Source organism: Solea solea, chromosome 3 (genome assembly GCF_958295425.1).
Source record: "Solea solea chromosome 3, fSolSol10.1, whole genome shotgun sequence".
Taxonomy (NCBI): domain Eukaryota; kingdom Metazoa; phylum Chordata; class Actinopteri; order Pleuronectiformes; family Soleidae; genus Solea; species Solea solea.
Genome location: NC_081136.1, coordinates 23,488,747 through 23,505,551, shown reverse-complemented (window position 1 = coordinate 23,505,551; position 16,805 = coordinate 23,488,747). Strand labels below are relative to the sequence as shown.

The 16,805-nt window shown below is 41.2% G+C and overlaps 2 protein-coding genes across 2 annotated transcripts; both read right to left on the bottom strand.

Moving 5' to 3' along the window:
- Window positions 1–559: 559 nt before the first annotated feature.
- LOC131456025 (extracellular calcium-sensing receptor-like) lies at window positions 560–5,743 on the bottom strand. The gene is made up of 9 exons (XM_058623978.1): window positions 5,619–5,743; window positions 5,239–5,533; window positions 4,987–5,073; window positions 4,527–4,796; window positions 4,080–4,286; window positions 3,665–3,940; window positions 3,070–3,297; window positions 1,549–1,672; window positions 560–1,470 (listed from the first exon to the last, which is right to left on the bottom strand). The coding sequence occupies exons 1-9, from the start codon at window positions 5,726–5,728 to the stop codon at window positions 560–562; spliced, it is 2,508 nt and encodes an 835-aa protein (XP_058479961.1). The 5' UTR covers window positions 5,729–5,743.
- Window positions 5,744–7,443: 1,700 nt separating this feature from the next.
- On the bottom strand, window positions 7,444–16,299 carry LOC131456024 (extracellular calcium-sensing receptor-like). Its single transcript, XM_058623977.1, has 9 exons — window positions 16,154–16,299; window positions 15,774–16,068; window positions 15,509–15,595; window positions 14,147–14,416; window positions 11,582–11,785; window positions 11,231–11,506; window positions 9,766–9,993; window positions 8,425–8,548; window positions 7,444–8,354 (listed from the first exon to the last, which is right to left on the bottom strand). Exons 1-9 carry the CDS (start codon window positions 16,261–16,263, stop codon window positions 7,444–7,446), a joined length of 2,505 nt encoding a protein of 834 aa, XP_058479960.1. The 5' UTR covers window positions 16,264–16,299.
- Between the last annotated feature and the right edge of the window lie 506 nt (window positions 16,300–16,805).

Sequence of the window (16,805 nt, the reverse complement as noted above, 5' to 3'; positions counted from 1 at the left end):
CTTTGCGCTGTTAAGTTTCTTTTTTCACCAGACTATTAATCTGACAGTGTATAGTACTTTTGGGGCTACATTTCTCTAGCCTTAGAATAAGCCCTTTATATCAAGTCATGGGCTGCCACTCCAAAGTCACGACAATCCATGTTTCTACAGGAGAACCGGCATGGACAAACCATACAAGCAACTCGGTTTAGTGCAAACTTCTACGCCATTCTGATGGGTGGGAGGGAAGTGTGAGCAGAGGAGCATTTCTTCATTGCAATCTCAAGCTTATTCTCTAGATTTCACTTTAAAATACACACTTAACCTTTAGTTAAAGCTACACACCAATCATACTCTGTGGAGCCACATTTAGTAGGTCTATATGTATGGATTTCAATGACGTGGCATGGCTAAATAAATGTGAAATAATAATAAAAAAAGGTTACTTTTCTTACTAGTAGAAGTAGTTATGTAAAATGACATTAACTCCAAACACTGGAAAGATTATCAACAATTTTATTACCTATATTGTCATCCTATAATTCCCACTCACTTGATAGACAGAGCAGTGTACACAGTTTTACTTTGTGGTGCATCGACCCATCACAGCTTTCTTTGTGTTTCTCTCTGCTCTCAAGATGATTATATAACATTTGGGTCCAAACAGCGCCACCAAAAGGCCAAAACTGGAGGCCAAAATGGCAAATACCTCGACTGCATCTGCATATTTGCCTGGTGAGCTGATGTAAGCAGGGACAAAGGCCACCCACACTGCACAGAAGATCAGCATGCTGAAAGTGATGAGTTTGGCCTCATTGAAACTATCTGGAAGATTCTTTGCTAGAAAAGCTAACACAAAACTGAGGACAGCCAGTAAACCAATATAACCAAGTAAAACTGCAAAACCAACTGTGGACCCAACTACACACTCATAAACTATCTTGTCACTGTGATACTGGGTGTTTTCATAAGGCATTGGTGGAGCAGAGATGAGCCAGACAGTGCAGATTGCTGCTTGAACAGAAGTCAGAAATAGAACTGTCCCTCTCTGCTGCACAGCACCAAACCACTTCAGACTGGACTCCCCTCCTGGTTTGGAGGCCCTAAACACAGCCAGAACCACCATGGTTTTCACCAGGATACATGAGACACAAAGCACAAAGCTGATGCCAAATGCTGCATGTCTTAGTTGGCAAGTCCATGATCTTGGTCGTCCAATAAAGAGCAACGAACACAAGAAACACAATTTGAGCGACACCAAGAGAAGAAAACTGATTTCTGAATTGTTGGCACGAACTATAGGTGTGCTGCGATGATGGATGAAGATGCCCAGAGCCACAACACAGATAAATGTGCCCAACAGTGAGATGGTTGTCAAGCAGATACCCAGAGGCTCATGGTAGGAGAGGAACTCTGTTTTCTTAGGAACACAGTGGTCACGCTGGGGGCTGGACCAGAAATCTTCTGGACAACTGGTGCACTCCATGGAGTCTGAGAAAAGAGGGAAAGTGATGAGAAACATGTTTATACAACATCTCTGAACTGTGGTGTTTAAAACTTTACACTGACCAGTTGTATTGCTGATCTTTCCCTCAGAACAAGGGACACAATCAAAACAACACTCAGGTTCCCCCTTCTTTCTGACCATACGGGTACCTGAAGGACAGCTCTCACTGCACACTGATCTGGGAGGCTGTGTGGAGAAAAATCAGGATCTGTTGTTTCATATATGTGGGTCTCCCCATACTCCATGTTCTGTGTCCACAGAGTGTTGCTATGGATTTTTTTTTTTGGGCATCCATGGCAAAGGTTCCATTCACAAAAAATGAGTATCTGTGTCAGTCTTGTATTTTAACTAATGTGTAGTTTTTATGACCCTGGGTCACATGTTTGGGTTTGTTTGGCATTATGGTGTGCAGCTATCTCTTCCTTTGAGTGTATGCCTGTGTGTGTAGGTGTCGTGTGGGTGTTTCCCTACTGATATGGCATTTTTCTACTACACAGTTCCAGCACGACTCGGCATGGCTCAACTCTACTCGGTTTGGTTTCACTTTCCATTACTATAGTACATAGGTCACTAAAACGCCGACCACGGTCCGGGTCCGGACCCATAATCTGTCTAGTTCGGATCCAGAGCCGGAACTGACATTGAGTTTTAATCAGTTTGGGCAGAGATTACATTTAACCCGCGACTCTTTTCTGACTTTTTGGACATCCTGCCGGTCTCTGATTAGCCAGTACTAGTCACAGGCTGGCAGTCTTGTGACAGCGGCACTGGCAGTGACATGGAGAGAAATACAAAGGATTGAGAAGACAAGAGCGAGAGAAAAGCGGCAAAAGTGTGAGTCAGTATACCGTGGCTTGAAATGGCGTAAGATTGAAACCAATAACCAGGCTCTTAATCCGGAATGGACCAGGGCGTTCATGTTCATCCCTCCCTTAAAAAGCTTGAAACCGCTGTGTCTCATCTGCTCTGAGACAGTGGCAGTGGTTAAAAGAGGGAATCCAACCATAAAAATACATTTGATAAAAGTTACCCACTAAATTCGGCAGTTAGGCTGCAAAAAATAAGTGAGCCAACTATTATCGGACAAAGAGGATTTTAATTCATTTACTGGCCAACAACTCACTAATGAGGGTTTTCATATGCAGTCAAGTCTTTGTTTTAGCTTGTTATTATCATCATTATTATGAAAATACTTATTTATAGTTCTCAGTTGAATGTCCAATTTACTTTGCTTTAAGTTATTATTAATTATTGTATATAGTCCTCCAGATTGCACTGAAAGTAAATATTGTTTACATGGCATTGAATTACAGCTTTCTTCATTTGATTTGAGATCTTGACTTCACACAGTGCTGATCAATGACAGTGCTACTTCAATATATATAAATTAATTGTAATGCATCTTAAACATGATGATGCTGCGGACCCATAGATGAGGAAATGTTCTCTATCCAGACCTCCTTAAATCATTATTGACTACCCCTGCTATAGTACCTCCTAAACATGGGTGGAGTCATCACAGCTGCGTGAAACTGTTGTGATGTGGGGAAAGAGAAAGTAGTCTAAAACAATTAAGAAATAACCTGTTTGGATTTAAAGTTCCAGAAGATTTTGTCTTCATCCAGTATGAGTTCTTCACCTTTGAATTCTGACCTCTTAACCTCACCCACTCTCTGAACTTTAGTTCTTCCATCAGGGAGCCACACCCAGTTCATGATGTCATATATTGGTAAGGCATCACCATTTTCATCAAATGACACTTGATCACCAAATGATGTGGTGAAGTTGACTTTTTCCAAGTAATACACAAGCTTTGGATAAGAGAATCAGACACAAAAGGAAAACAAGAACAAAAACTACAATTACTGCCGAGCAGTTGTTGGCCTCAGCTGACCAAAAGATTCACATTCACATTCTCATATAACTGAATTTGTGAACACAGCAGTACAGAGAAATACACATCAAACTAATTATTGCAAAAATAATTTCCTTTAAAGTCACATCACATTTATCACACAAAGACTATTATATACTTCAAATTTGACCTGATATTAAAATCCACTATCTGCTCGCTGTATAGGTAATTCATTATTTTATTAAATTCTTACACTTCTCATATATTAAAGAAATACAAAAGATGAAGTAAAATTAAAAATTGAGAGTCAACTGATATCTCACCTGCCATGGCTCCAGTCTTTGTAAATGAGCACAGGTGTTGTTGCTGAAAGGTCCTCTCCCTGGCTCACACTGCAGCATGTCATCAAGAGCATAAGCCAGAGCGTACACAGCCTTATACACATTATACTCTGGCCTGAGGTTTGAAACATCAAATAACTCATTTGCCACATTTTCTATAACTTCCTGTCCAGTGCATAATTGTCCTCCAGCTTCCACCCAACCTGCTGGAGGTGGTGCAAATCTACACTGAAATGTGTGTTCCCAAAACTGATTCACCTGCAATTAAGTTAGTTTTGAAATGATCCAGCCATCCATTTCTACCGAGTTATCCTCCATCCGAGGGTTGCGGGTGGTATTTTGAAATTAATGCAAGGAAATTATTTTCACAAATACCAAGTCAGATGGAAACTCTCACCATGCTGTTTTCATCTGTGTTGTTGTGATGTAGGTCAGGGCGTATTTGTAACAGGAAGTCTCTGAGTCCTGGTATTTCTCCTCGACGGATGGCAATGCCCAGTGTTCCACCCAGGTACGGCATGAGGTGAGGAGTCTGGAGCACATCAACTGATGACCAGGCTTCACTGGCCATCCACTGCAGACCTGTCACATTCTGCCTCACCACCTGTATATTATATTACAACAAGTATATAAATTCATACCAGTAAAGTAAAATATAGTGTCCACAGTTGATGTCACACAAACTTGGGTTTTAGACACTATTACAGGAAAATTTTAATTTGTCTTGGTAAACAAAATTACTTTCAACCACTCAGTAACTTTAACAAAGTACAATTTAAATATTAGTAATGAAAGTTTTCCAAAGGCTAAAATGTTTTTGCAAAACATCTCTTTAACGACTGACCTCTTTCATGAGGTTCATCATGTGACCCTTATGTGCAAACACGATCACCACTTGAGCTGTAGATTTCCTCATCACATCCACTATTCTCCTTAGTTCAACAGGGTCATAAACACTGGGCAAAATCTCTGTGTAAGCCAGACAACCTCCACCAGCTGGACCCAGATCAGAGTGAAAGGATCGGGCAGCGTGGACTCCATAATCACCATCACTGATGAGCAGACCTGCCCAAGTCCAACCAAAGTGTTTTAGAATCTGAATCATAGCATTCACCTATGTGGACACAGAGCAGAGGGATTAGTGCACAGGCTGAAATCATCTTTCACTAGAAATACTGTTACAGGTTCATCAAAGACTCATGTTTAATCACTGTCTTTAAGTGTTGTATATCTGACAACACACAACTCTATAAATGAAACACATGCAAGGACTAATGATAAATATTTTTTGGACTGATTTTCACCTGAATAGCATCACTCGGGATTGTCCTAAAGAAAGATGGAAACTTTTGTCGGTCAGTCAGGCAGGAACATGTGGCAAAATAACTAATCTGCAAAAAAAGCAGAACACTGAACTTTACTTTCCAATATTTTCAAATATTTAAGTTTGAATACTCAACTTTCAGATCTTCATTCAATGTAGTTCAAAATAATACAATTATATTAAAATTGAACTCAAAATGTATAATCATAATAATGAAGGACTTTAAACTTACCATAGGCATTCTGTACAAACCTAAGACTGTAGAAATGGCTATAGAATTAGAAGAGGTAGGATCACCCACAATCCCAACAACTGGAGGAATTCCTACACAGTTCTCCTCTAATGTTAATTTCTCTTCTTGACCACTGACTAAGGACAGTGCTGCACGAAATCCAATTCCTAGTTGAAAGCAGTTATCATACAGACTGTATCCCAGAGTCACATTAGGCAGCAGGTTGGAGTTTCTGTTGATCTCATCAATAGCAAAGGCCATGGTCTGAGCCTGTATGAATCCTAGAACATTAAAACTAACACAAACTACTATTAAAAATACTTTATACAGTAACTCTGCAAAGGTATACATTTCACAACTAGAGATACTGTCAGACTCACCCATAGCAGTTAGGCAGCTGTGACTCTGAGGTAAAAGTCAGGTCAGGATCAGTAGAGAAGAAGTGGATTGCAAAAAGTCCACCAATAATCACATCACCAGTTTTGTGCATCCCATTTCGGTTTAACTGTTCCTGTAACTGACAAGAGGAGGAATAAAGAGAGGTGGACACAACAGAGAATAAGCAGCAGTACAACATTAGTGAGAGCAACTTATTGTCTAAAAAAACCCTCATGACTCTGCTCTGGTTCAGCCCTTTACTGAGTTCAGTTCAATCACAACATCATCTACTTTATTGACTTATGTCAAAGTTTTATCTTGCACATCACCTATCAGGGCAGAATAACAATCTGTAGGGGCAGGTCCTCAGTAACGTCATTCACATGTGTCATGTCTGACTGACACAGGCAGTTGACGCATGCCCATTGCCAATATACATGTTTGATTATACATGTACTACACATGCTGATGTTCCACAGTCTGTCTAATATATTTAAAGAATGTGTGTGACCTATTTAGTCTTTCTGATTGGCCGTAAATGTGCAGTGAAAATGCACAGGGTGAGGCAGAAAGTACCGTGCCACACTAATAGGGGGCAGTGCCGTGCGTGTGGCACAGCTCCGTCAGAGCTGAGGCACAGCTCATCGCTGCCTCACCTCACAGTTCTACCGTGTATTTGAACAGGAAATGCATAAATTCAGCGATTTTGACCATAGAAATGTTGAAATACATATAGAAAACTAGGAGATATTCTTCGAAGAAGGATAGGTGCATGGACTTAAAATATATATACGGTCTATACTTTTAATTGTAGGTTTATTTTAACAGGGAGCGACAGATGTCCAATGTTTTAAAATGGAGGATAATTATTAGTACTGACCTGCCAAAATGGTCACTTCACACTCCTATATGAATGCTCAGAGAGACATATATGATTACAGTGCGACAGTAACTCCATATGTAAGTTAAGTACTGTGCTTGTGTTAGTGTTATACGCTACTGCTAGAAGCACTGCCAGAAATGGATATACATATGTTACAGTTTAACATATGTATATCCATATAAAAGCAACAAGTTTCTATGAGTGTAACAGTTACACTCATAGACACTTGTTGCTTTTATCGAAGCTAAGATTTCAACAATCTTTTAGTCTGATCAAAAGTTTCAAGTTTCAAGGCTTGCTAGAAATGGTAACAAAAAAATGAGGCTGGTACCGATATAACCAAGTAAAACTGCAAAACGAATTTTAGACCAAACTACACACTCCTAAATACACACTCATATCACTGTCCCTCTCTGCTGTACAGCACCAGCTTAAGCTCCTTCAATGGCCTCGAACGCTGCTAGGCCCTGCTACCCGTCTTGGACACAAGCAAGGGGGGCTTCAAAGAAAAAAAAGTTTGGTAACCACTGCCCTAGACAATTTGGAACATTGATTTGAGGGCACCAACTTCTTGGTTTTGACTGCCCACAAAAACCTTGAATACATCTGCACCACCAAAAGATTGAACTCTCACCTGGTCCCTCTTCTTCACCTGGTTATGTGTCACCTTTTCCTACCATATGGGGTCCCACAATGCCCGATGTCCTGTCCTGGAGGATTCTGCTGAGGAACCACCTACCCTCCTTGTGTAATTGCCACCCTGACCTTGATAATGTACCACACAATATCTGACTAAATATAATAAGTAAAAGACTGTTTATTGTGTTTAGTGTTAGCATTTAGCCAAAGCAGTTGTTGGGTGTGGAGGTGGGTGTGGTTTGGGGCCCAGTTGTTGGACAGAGAGAGAGACATGGCAAAGTTATCAAAGCACAGTGTTAACCATATTACTTTGTGATCCCACGACCCATGATGGCTTTTTTTGTGTTTCTTTCTGGTCTCACAAGGATTATATAACATTTGGGTCCAAACAGTGCCACCAAGAGGCCAAAACTGGAGGCCAGGATGGCAAAAACCTCCACTGCATCTGCATATTTGCCTGGAGAGTTAATGTAAGCAGGGACAAAGGCCACCCACACTGCACAGAAGATCAGCATGCTGAAAGTGATGAATTTGGCCTCATTGAAACTGTCTGGAAGATTCCTAGCTAGAAAAGCTAACAAACAACTGAGGATAGCCAGTAAACCAATATAACCAAGTAAAACTGCAAAACCAACCGTGGACCCAACTATACACTCATAAACTATCTTGTCACTGTGATACTGGGTGTTTTTATGAGGCACTGGTGAAGCAGAGACAAGCCAGGCAGTGCAGATTGCTGCTTGAACAGAAGTCAGAACCAGAACTGTCCCTCTCTGCTGCACAGCACCAAACCACTTCAGACTGGACTCACCTCCTGGTTTGGAGGCCCTGAACACAGCCAGAACCACTATGGTTTTCACCAGGATACATGAGACACAAAGCACAAAGCTGATGCCAAATGCTGCATGTCTTAGTTGGCAAGTCCATAATCTGGGTCGTCCAATGAAGAGCAATGAGCAGAGGAAACAGAACTTAAGTGACACCAAGAGAAGAAAACTGAGTTCTGAATTGTTGGCACGAACTATAGGTGTGCTGTGATGATGGATAAAGATGCCCAGAACAACAACACAGATAAATGTTCCCAACAGTGAGGTGGTTGTCAAGCAGATACCCAGAGGCTCATGGTAGGAGAGGAACTCTGTTTTCTTAGGAACACAGTGGTCACGCTGGGGGCTGGACCAGAAATCTTCTGGACAACTGGTGCACTCCATGGAGTCTGAGAAAAGTGATGAGATACATGTTCATACAACATCTCCGACCAGTGATGTTTAAAACTTTACACTCACCAGTTGTATTGCTGATCTTTCCCTCAGAACAAGGGACACAGTCAAAACAACACTCAGGTTCCCCCTTCTTTCTGGCCATGCGGGTACCTGGAGGACAGCTCTCACTGCACACTGACCGAGGAGGCTGTGAGGAGAAATATTAGGATCTGTAATTTCATCCTATGTGAGTCCCTCCATCCTTTCGCTTTCGATGTTTCCTCTCTACAGGGTCTTTGTAATCTTGTGTTCAAACTTATGTGGAGTTTATCTCACATCACCTGACAAAAGCAGTGGTTTCTCACCTTGTAGACTTTGTACAGGTAAGGGTGTCACCAAATGTTCTTACACAACTTCAGGCAAGTCCATGGTAATTGTGTTCTTCTTTTCCAAAACAAGAGGATCCCACCAACTAGACTAGAAAGACTAGACTAGTAAGTGTTGTGTGTGAAGCTTAAGCATTTTATGAGTATGGTCCACAGCCAAAAAAATGGAGGAGTGTACATGCATGTCCATGAAGGTTTTGTCTTCATGGACAAAGAGGGCCTTCAGAGCTGGCAACAGGGAGGAGGTGCAAACGACACAGGGACTATTGAGGGTCAAGATCAGGGAGGCCAAGGACAATTACAGGAGGAAGCTGGAGTGAAAACTCCAGCAAAACAACATGAGAGAGGTTTGAAGTGGTATGAAGACCCTCACTGGTTTCAGGTCATCCAAATGCAAGGGAGCTGAACGTGGTGAGGGCCAACAAACTGAATTTGTTCTTCAACAGATTCCATATTGCAGTGACTGGTCTCAATCCCAAAGGCTTACCTGTAGTCAGCCTGCAACCACTAGCTACTCCACTCTCTCTCCCTCCCCCTCCTCCTCACTTCAACATTGCCTCCTATGTGAGACCTGACACCCCTACCACACCTGTCACCTTCACTGACAATCAGATCCAGAGACAACTGATGAGACTCCACTCAGGCAAGTCTGCAGGACCAGGACTACACATACCTGGGAGTCCACAATGACAACAAACTGGACTGTGCTCTTTAATTTAATTTTTTTAATTTTTTGAGCTCTTTCTTGTACTCTTCTGGTAAGCTTCTAATTAGAAGGTTTACTTTGGTGGTTTGGTTGCTTTCTTTTCTGTAAGCGATTGATTCTGACATGGAGCAACTCTGATGAAACAATTTCCTCCAGGATAATAAAAGTATTCTGAATCTGATTCTGATTGTCAGTGTCATCACGCACATAGGTGGATGACACCAATTATGTCAGATGGACCACAGCAAACCTATTTGGACTCAGAGAAAAAGTATGACTCTAGACCAATGGGTGGGGGAAAGAGATAGTAATCTAACACAATTAAGAAATAACCTGTTTGGATTCAAAGTTCCAGAAGATTTTGTCTTCATCCAGTGAGAGTTCTTCACCTTTGAAGGCTGACATCTGAACCTCACCCACTCTCTGAACTTGAGTTCTTCCATCAGGGAGCCACACCCAGTTTATGATGTCATATACAGGTAAGGCATCACCATTCTCATCAAATGATACCTGATCACCAAATGTTGTGGTGAAGTTGACTTTTCCCAAGTAATACACAAGCTTTGGATAATAGAATCAGACATAGAAGAAAAACAAGAACAAAAACTACAATTACTGCCCAGTAGTTGTTTGCCTCAGCTGACTAACGGATTCACAAGTTTCTCATATAACATATGTTAACATATGTTGACTTACCCTGGATTTCCACTGGACGCGGAACGGCCGCGGAACGGCAGCGGCCCGGTAGCCGTTGCAAATCGCTTCCATTCTAATCAATGTGAGCATTCCCACCGGCCGCGCTGCGGCGCGGATCAGCAGCGGCCCAGAAGCGGCTCGCCGCGCCGCAGCGCTATCGATAGGAATCAGTTCTATTTTTTCCGTTGCCGCTGCTGAACCTCGTAAATTTCAACGAAGCAGATCGCACAAGACAGGAAGTCCGACACAGTATCAAAGTAAAACACTTCCGCCCCCCTTTCAAAATAAAACACAATACGCAGGTCACAACTTCACCTCAACGTTACGTCATAACCGGTGCTCCCAGGTCAACAGTCATTTGATCCGAGGGTCTCGGAGACAATGGACGACGAGAGACTGATTATGGAAGTGGAGAAATGAAAGAAGCTGTGTTGTTGTTGTTTCCTTTATACACACAGTCTATCGCGGGATCTCGCGTCCGTTCGAGATTATCGCGCGATCTTCCGTGAATACCGCTGGCTCCCAAGGCTCCGCGCCGCTGCCGTAACGCGCCCGGTGGGGACTGACGTTTGGGAGAGGACGAAGCAGAAACGCGCCGCGGCCGTTCCGCGTCCAGTGGAAATCCAGGGTAACAGGGAATTACTGTATGAGTGTTTGTGCCAAAGTTGACAGGATTTACTAAAGATAACTGACTGACAAATGCCTCTGGTCTTAGCTGTTACCAGTGCTGAGAAATGAAAATAAAACATTGCAGATGGAATTTACTTCTATTTAGCCTTTTCAACAACTTGTTCATAACTTTTATTTTATTTATTAACTTATATTAAAAAAAATATCTGTGTGACAGTGTATTTGAGAACCCAGCAGTACAGATAAATCATTAAAAAATTTTTTTAAAGTTTCCATTAAAGAATTTCATTTCATGTCATATCACATGACTATGATATACTTACACTTTGACCTGATATTACAATACACTGTCTAATGTATAGGGAAAGTGAGATGCTTCATTAATGTATTAACTTCTTACAATTAATCCAAATCTGAAAGAAATACAAATGATTAAGTGAAATTGAGAGTTGAGTGTAAACTGATATATCACCTGCCATGGCTCCAGTCTTTGTAAATGAGCACAGGTGTTGTTGCTGAAAGGTCCTCTCCCTGGCTCACACTGCAGCATGTCATCAAGAGCATATGCCAGAGCGTACACAGCCTTATACACATTATACTCTGGCCTGAGGTTTGAAACATCAAAGAACTCAGTCTCCACATCCTCTATAACTTCCTGTCCAGTGCATAATTCTCCTCCAGCTTCCACCCAACCTGCTGGAGTTGGTGCAAATCTACACTGAAATGTGTGTTCCCAAAACTGATTCACCTGCAGTTAAGTTAATTTTAAAATTAATGACAGTATATTATTTTGAGAAATTTAAAGTCAAAGTGAAACTCTCACCATGCTGTTTTCATCTGTGTTGTGATGTAGTTCAGGACGTATTTGTAACAGGAAGTCCCTAAGCCCTGGTATTTCTCCTCGGCGGATAGAGATGCCCAGTGTTCCACCCAGGTACGGCATGAAGTGAGGAGCCTGGAGCACATCAACTGATGACAAGGCTTCACTGGCCATCCACTGCAGACCTGTCACATTCTGCTTCACCACCTGTTCATTGCAACAAGTATAAACATTCATTCCACTAAAGTAAAATGTAGTTTGACAGTTGTCATACACAAACCTGTTACACACTATTCCATGCAAATTATAATTAGTCCTGGTAAACAAACAGTGGTCCAGGACTTGCTACAGCAATCTAGCTCAGCCAACAGCTCTGTCCATCCTGGAGAAAGACCTTAATAAAACCTTCAGAGGACAAAACTCCCACAAAGCTGCTGGCCCAGACTCAGTCTCCCCCTTCATCTTGAAGCACTGTGCTGACCAAATGTCTCCTTTTTTTTTTGAAGACATGTCATGTACCTGCATGCTTCAAGGCCTCCACCATCATTCCAGTCCCCCAAAAAAAAACAAGGATCACAGGACTAAATGACTACAGAACCTGTCACCCTGACCTCGGTGGTAATGAAGTCCGTCAAGCACCTTAACACTGGGTAGGTCTTTCTGGCACAGCATTAAAATGGTTTGAATCCTACCTGAAGACAGGGACTTTTTTGTGTCTATAGGTAATTACACGTCTGAGCAGGCAAAAAAGACATGTCGAGTTCCTCAAGGCTCCATTTTGGGGCCTCTTCTGTTTAACATTTATATGCTCCCACTGGCTCAGATCATGAAAAGCAACAAAATATGTTACCATAGCTATGCAGACGACACACAAATTTACATAACAATATCACCAGGAGACTATAGCCCAATACAAGCACTGAGTAGATGCATCAAGCAAATCAATTATTGGATGGAGAATTTTCTGCTCCAAAACAGAAATTATCATTTTTGGAGCCAAGGAGGAACGATTAAAAGTTAGTACCCAGCTTCAAATGGTAACGCTAAAAACCACAAACCAAGCCAGAAACTTCGGGGTTGTCATGGACTCAGACCTGAACTTCAACAGCCACATTAAAACAGTTACAAAGTCAGCCTACTACCACCTAAAGAATATATCAATGTCTCAGCAGGATTTGGAAAAACTTGTCCATGCATTTATCTTTAGCAGGCTGGACTATTGTAACAGTGTCCTTACAGGTCTCCCCAAAAAGTCGATGAGACAGCTGCAGTTAATTCAGAATGCTGCCGCTAGAGTCCTCACTAAGACCAAAAAAGTAGATCATATCACTCCAGTTCTGAAGTCCTTACACTGGCTTCCTGTGTACCTGGGACAGGTCTGCTCTGTGTACCCAGAGTCAGAACTAAACATGGAGAGGCAGTGTTGCAGGTGCGAGCACGCAGCCGCTGGAGACACCGGCACACTAGCATCTTCAGCACCGCCTCCCTCTTCCTCCCTCCCTAGTTTTCCATCAGTGATGAATCATTACATTGATTAACTCAATGAGCTCTGTCTGCTTATTCTGTGTGTAATGTGTGTGTAACTGGATCATGACGTGTGACACTGACAAATTCATAAATTGATGAAATGATCTGTAACCTCCACTCTGTTTCACATTTGATTGGATGTATAAAGAAAAGGTGCGTAGGAGTCGGCATAGGCGTTTTCTAAATCTGAAAATTTCTTTGGGTTGATTTTTTGAGTACACCATTTTTCAGTATGAAAGTTGCACACTCTTTTATACATGAGGCCCCTGGTGCAGTCAAAACAACTTAGAGCTCAACAATCTACAAAACAGTTGTTGTAGATTATAGAAAATACACTGTCAGCCCAGCCCCCATCACCCTCTGCAACTTTGCCATTTCCACCATGGACTCTCTCCGTTTCATGGGGACCATCATCAGGGACCTCAGATGGGCTCAGCGCCCTCATCAAAAAAGGACAGCAGAGGATGTTCCTGAGGCAGCTGAAGAAGACAATTGCCAAAGACAATGATGGTGCACTTCTACACTGCCATCATTGAGTCCATCCTCCGTCACAGTCTGGTATCATTCACTTTGCAGAGAAGGTGATCGGCTCCAACCTCCCATCTCTCCATGGACCCTTCAGGACCCTGAGGCGTGTAGGTAAAATCATGGACGACCCTTCTCACCCCGGTCATCGTCACTTTGAGACCCTTCCCTCTGGCAACAGATTGTGGTCCGGACTAAAACCTCAAGCCAGAAGAACAGTTTCTTCCCCTTTGATCAGTCTCATGCATCCCAGCCCTACCACCCCACCCCACACCAAAACAAAATGACAATAATTCCATTAAACCCACTGGATCTTTTGTAAATGTTTAGTTTTTCTGTTTTGGTATACATTTTTTTTATAACATATTTTATTTTATTCTATTTAAATGCACCAAAACACCCATTCAAATTTCTTGTATGTTTAAGTGTACTTAAAATTAAAAGTGAAATATTAGTAATGAAATCTGTTTTCCAAAGGCTAAAAGGTTTTTGCACCATATTTGTTTAAGGACTGACCTCTTTCATGAGGTTCATCATGTTACTCTTATGTGCAAACACAATCACCACTCGAGCTGTAGATTTCCTCATCACATCCACTATTCTCCTTAGTTCAGCAGGGTCGTCACCCCAGGGCAAAATCTCTGTGTAAGCCAGACAACCTCCACCAGCTGGACCCAGATCAGAGTGAAAGGATCGGGCAGCGTGGACTCCATAATCATCATCACTGATGAGCAGACCTGCCCAAGTCCAACCAAAGTGTTTTAGAATCTGAATCATAGCATTCACCTATGTGGACACAGAGCAGAGGGATTAGTGCACAGGCTGGAATCATCTTTCACCAGAAATACTGTTACAGGTTCATCAAAGACTCATGTTTAATCACTGTCACAAGTGTTGTATATCTGACAACACACAACTCTGTAAATGAAACACATGCAAGGACTAATGATAAATATTTTTTGGACTGATTTTCACCTGAATAGCATCACTTGGGATTGGGGGCACAGAGCAGAGGGATTAGTGCATAGGCTGAAATCACCTTTCACTAGAAATCCTGTTACCGGTTCATCAAAGACTCATTCAGTACAGGACATTCGGGACAAATACACACGTGTACCAAACAAATTCTGTTTGTAATATACGTTCAGTTGTAACCACGCTAATGCAGAGCGGAGCATAATCACATTTCCTCACTTTCCCCCCAACGACGTAACATTATCGCCATTCTCAAATGTTTTCGTCAAGCAGTTAAAGCAACTGACTTCAGGTTAAGAGGAGTTTAACATCTAATGTTAGCACAGACAAGCAAAAAGCAAAAAGCTAAGAAAAACAGATAAAAAATATACAAATACAGATAAAGCTGACATTAAAGCAGTGTTAAGAATTTGGATAAATCTCCTCTGTAATGGATTCACATTCATATTTAACAAAGAAGGATGTGTGCTTTGAAAACAGAATGAATCTGAGTACAAGCTGAGACAATTAGACTTACTGAAAATGAAGTTGAACGTGTTCACAGATATTCTACATGTCACACTATAATCTTTATTTGTATTATAATACCTTATTTTTCACATTCACCTCTAAGTTGTGTTTGTTGTAGGTGCCGTAGTATTTTATACATATTTTGTAATAATTCTTATCTCATTCTTATTAAAAAAAACAATGTCCTTCGTTCAGTATTGACCGCTGTTATGTTTACAGTTGAGTCTGTTAAGTCTTTTTAAACTTAATTTTATTTAAACTTTTTAATGATTTAATGTTTTTTGCTTTTCTTTCTGTTCTTAAAATGTACCGAGCAGTGTCATTTGCATACTGTTTCACCCCTATTGTAAATAAGACATAACATAATTGAAGATGATGAAGATGGATTTTCACCTGAAAAGCATCACTTGGAATCGTCCTAAAGAAAGATGGAAACTTTTGTCCGTCACTCAGGCAGGAACATGTGGCAAAATAACTCACCTGCAAAAAAAGCGGACCACTTCTTCTTAGGAAGGTTAACATTTTAGGTTGATTACTCAACCTTCGGATTTCATATTTTAAACTACATTAAATTCAAATTAAAATAATAACATTTTATTTAACTTAAATTTAGAATTTAATCACTGTAATGACTGAGTTGAAAGACTTGAAAACTTACCAGAGGCACTCTGTACAAACCTAAGACTGTAGAAATGGCTATAGAATTTGAAGAGGTAGAATCACCCACAATCCCTAGGACTGGAGGAGTTCCTACACAGTTCTCCTCTAATGTAACTTGCTCTTCTTGACCACTGACTAAGGTCAGTGCTGCAGGAAATCCAAATCGTAATTGTAAGCAGTTATCATACAGACTGTATCCCAGAGTCACATTAGGCAGCAGGTTGGAGTTTCTGTTGATCTCATCAATAGCAAAGGCCATGGACTGAGCCTGTCTGAATCCTATAATATTAAAACTAACACAAACAGGTATGTGTTTACAACTCAAAACACATTATACAGTTACACATGTTTCACAACTGCAGATATTGACAGACTCACCCATAGCAGGTAGGCAGCTGTGACTCTGAGGTAAAAGTGAGGTCAGGATCAGCAGAAAAGAAGTTGATTACGAAAAGTCCACCAAGAATCACATCTCCAGTTTTATGCATCCCATTTAGATTAAACTGTTCCTGTAACTGACAAGAGGAGGAATAAAGAGAGGAGGACACAGCGGAGTAAAAGCAGGAGAACATTAGCAAGAGCAACTTGCTGTCTAAGAATATCCTCATGACTTTCCTCTGCTTTACCCCTTTTCTGAGTTCATTCCTTACACTGCATCACCCATTTTATTGACTCATGATAATGTTTAGTCTTGCACATCACCTATCAGGGCAGAATAACTAACAGTAGGGGCAGGTCCCCAGCAACGTCATGTGTCAATTATATATCCTTCTTTTGTCATTTATCTTCCGAGTGCAACTTTTGGATTTTAAGTTTTAAATCACAAAATTTCATTTATCAGATCAGTGTGTTTGTAAATGGATATGATAACTCAAAACTATTTTAAACTACAGCTGGGTGGACAGGCTGAGGTGTGAGAGTAAATTATTTCATATATGTTTTTGCTTACAATTGGCTATTATCTTGACACATCTCCTCAACTATCTAAATAGTCCTTTTGGAACATGGCATCTACCAAATGACTAAATGT

Coding starts and splice junctions, on each gene's coding strand:
- LOC131456025 (XM_058623978.1), bottom strand. CDS start 5,728: ATGCACAAAACTGGTGATGTGATTATTGGTGGACTTTTTGCAATCCAC. Junction 5,074..5,238: donor GTTTGTACAGAATGCCTATG/GTAAGTTTAAAG, acceptor CTTTTTTTGCAG/ATTAGTTATTTTGCCACATG. Junction 1,471..1,548: donor AAAGATCAGCAATACAACTG/GTCAGTGTAAAG, acceptor CTCTTTTCTCAG/ACTCCATGGAGTGCACCAGT.
- LOC131456024 (XM_058623977.1), bottom strand. CDS start 16,263: ATGCATAAAACTGGAGATGTGATTCTTGGTGGACTTTTCGTAATCAAC. Junction 14,417..15,508: donor TTCCAAGTGATGCTTTTCAG/GTGAAAATCCAT, acceptor GTGTCCACATAG/GTGAATGCTATGATTCAGAT. Junction 9,994..11,230: donor AAAGACTGGAGCCATGGCAG/GTGATATATCAG, acceptor TATTATCCAAAG/CTTGTGTATTACTTGGGAAA.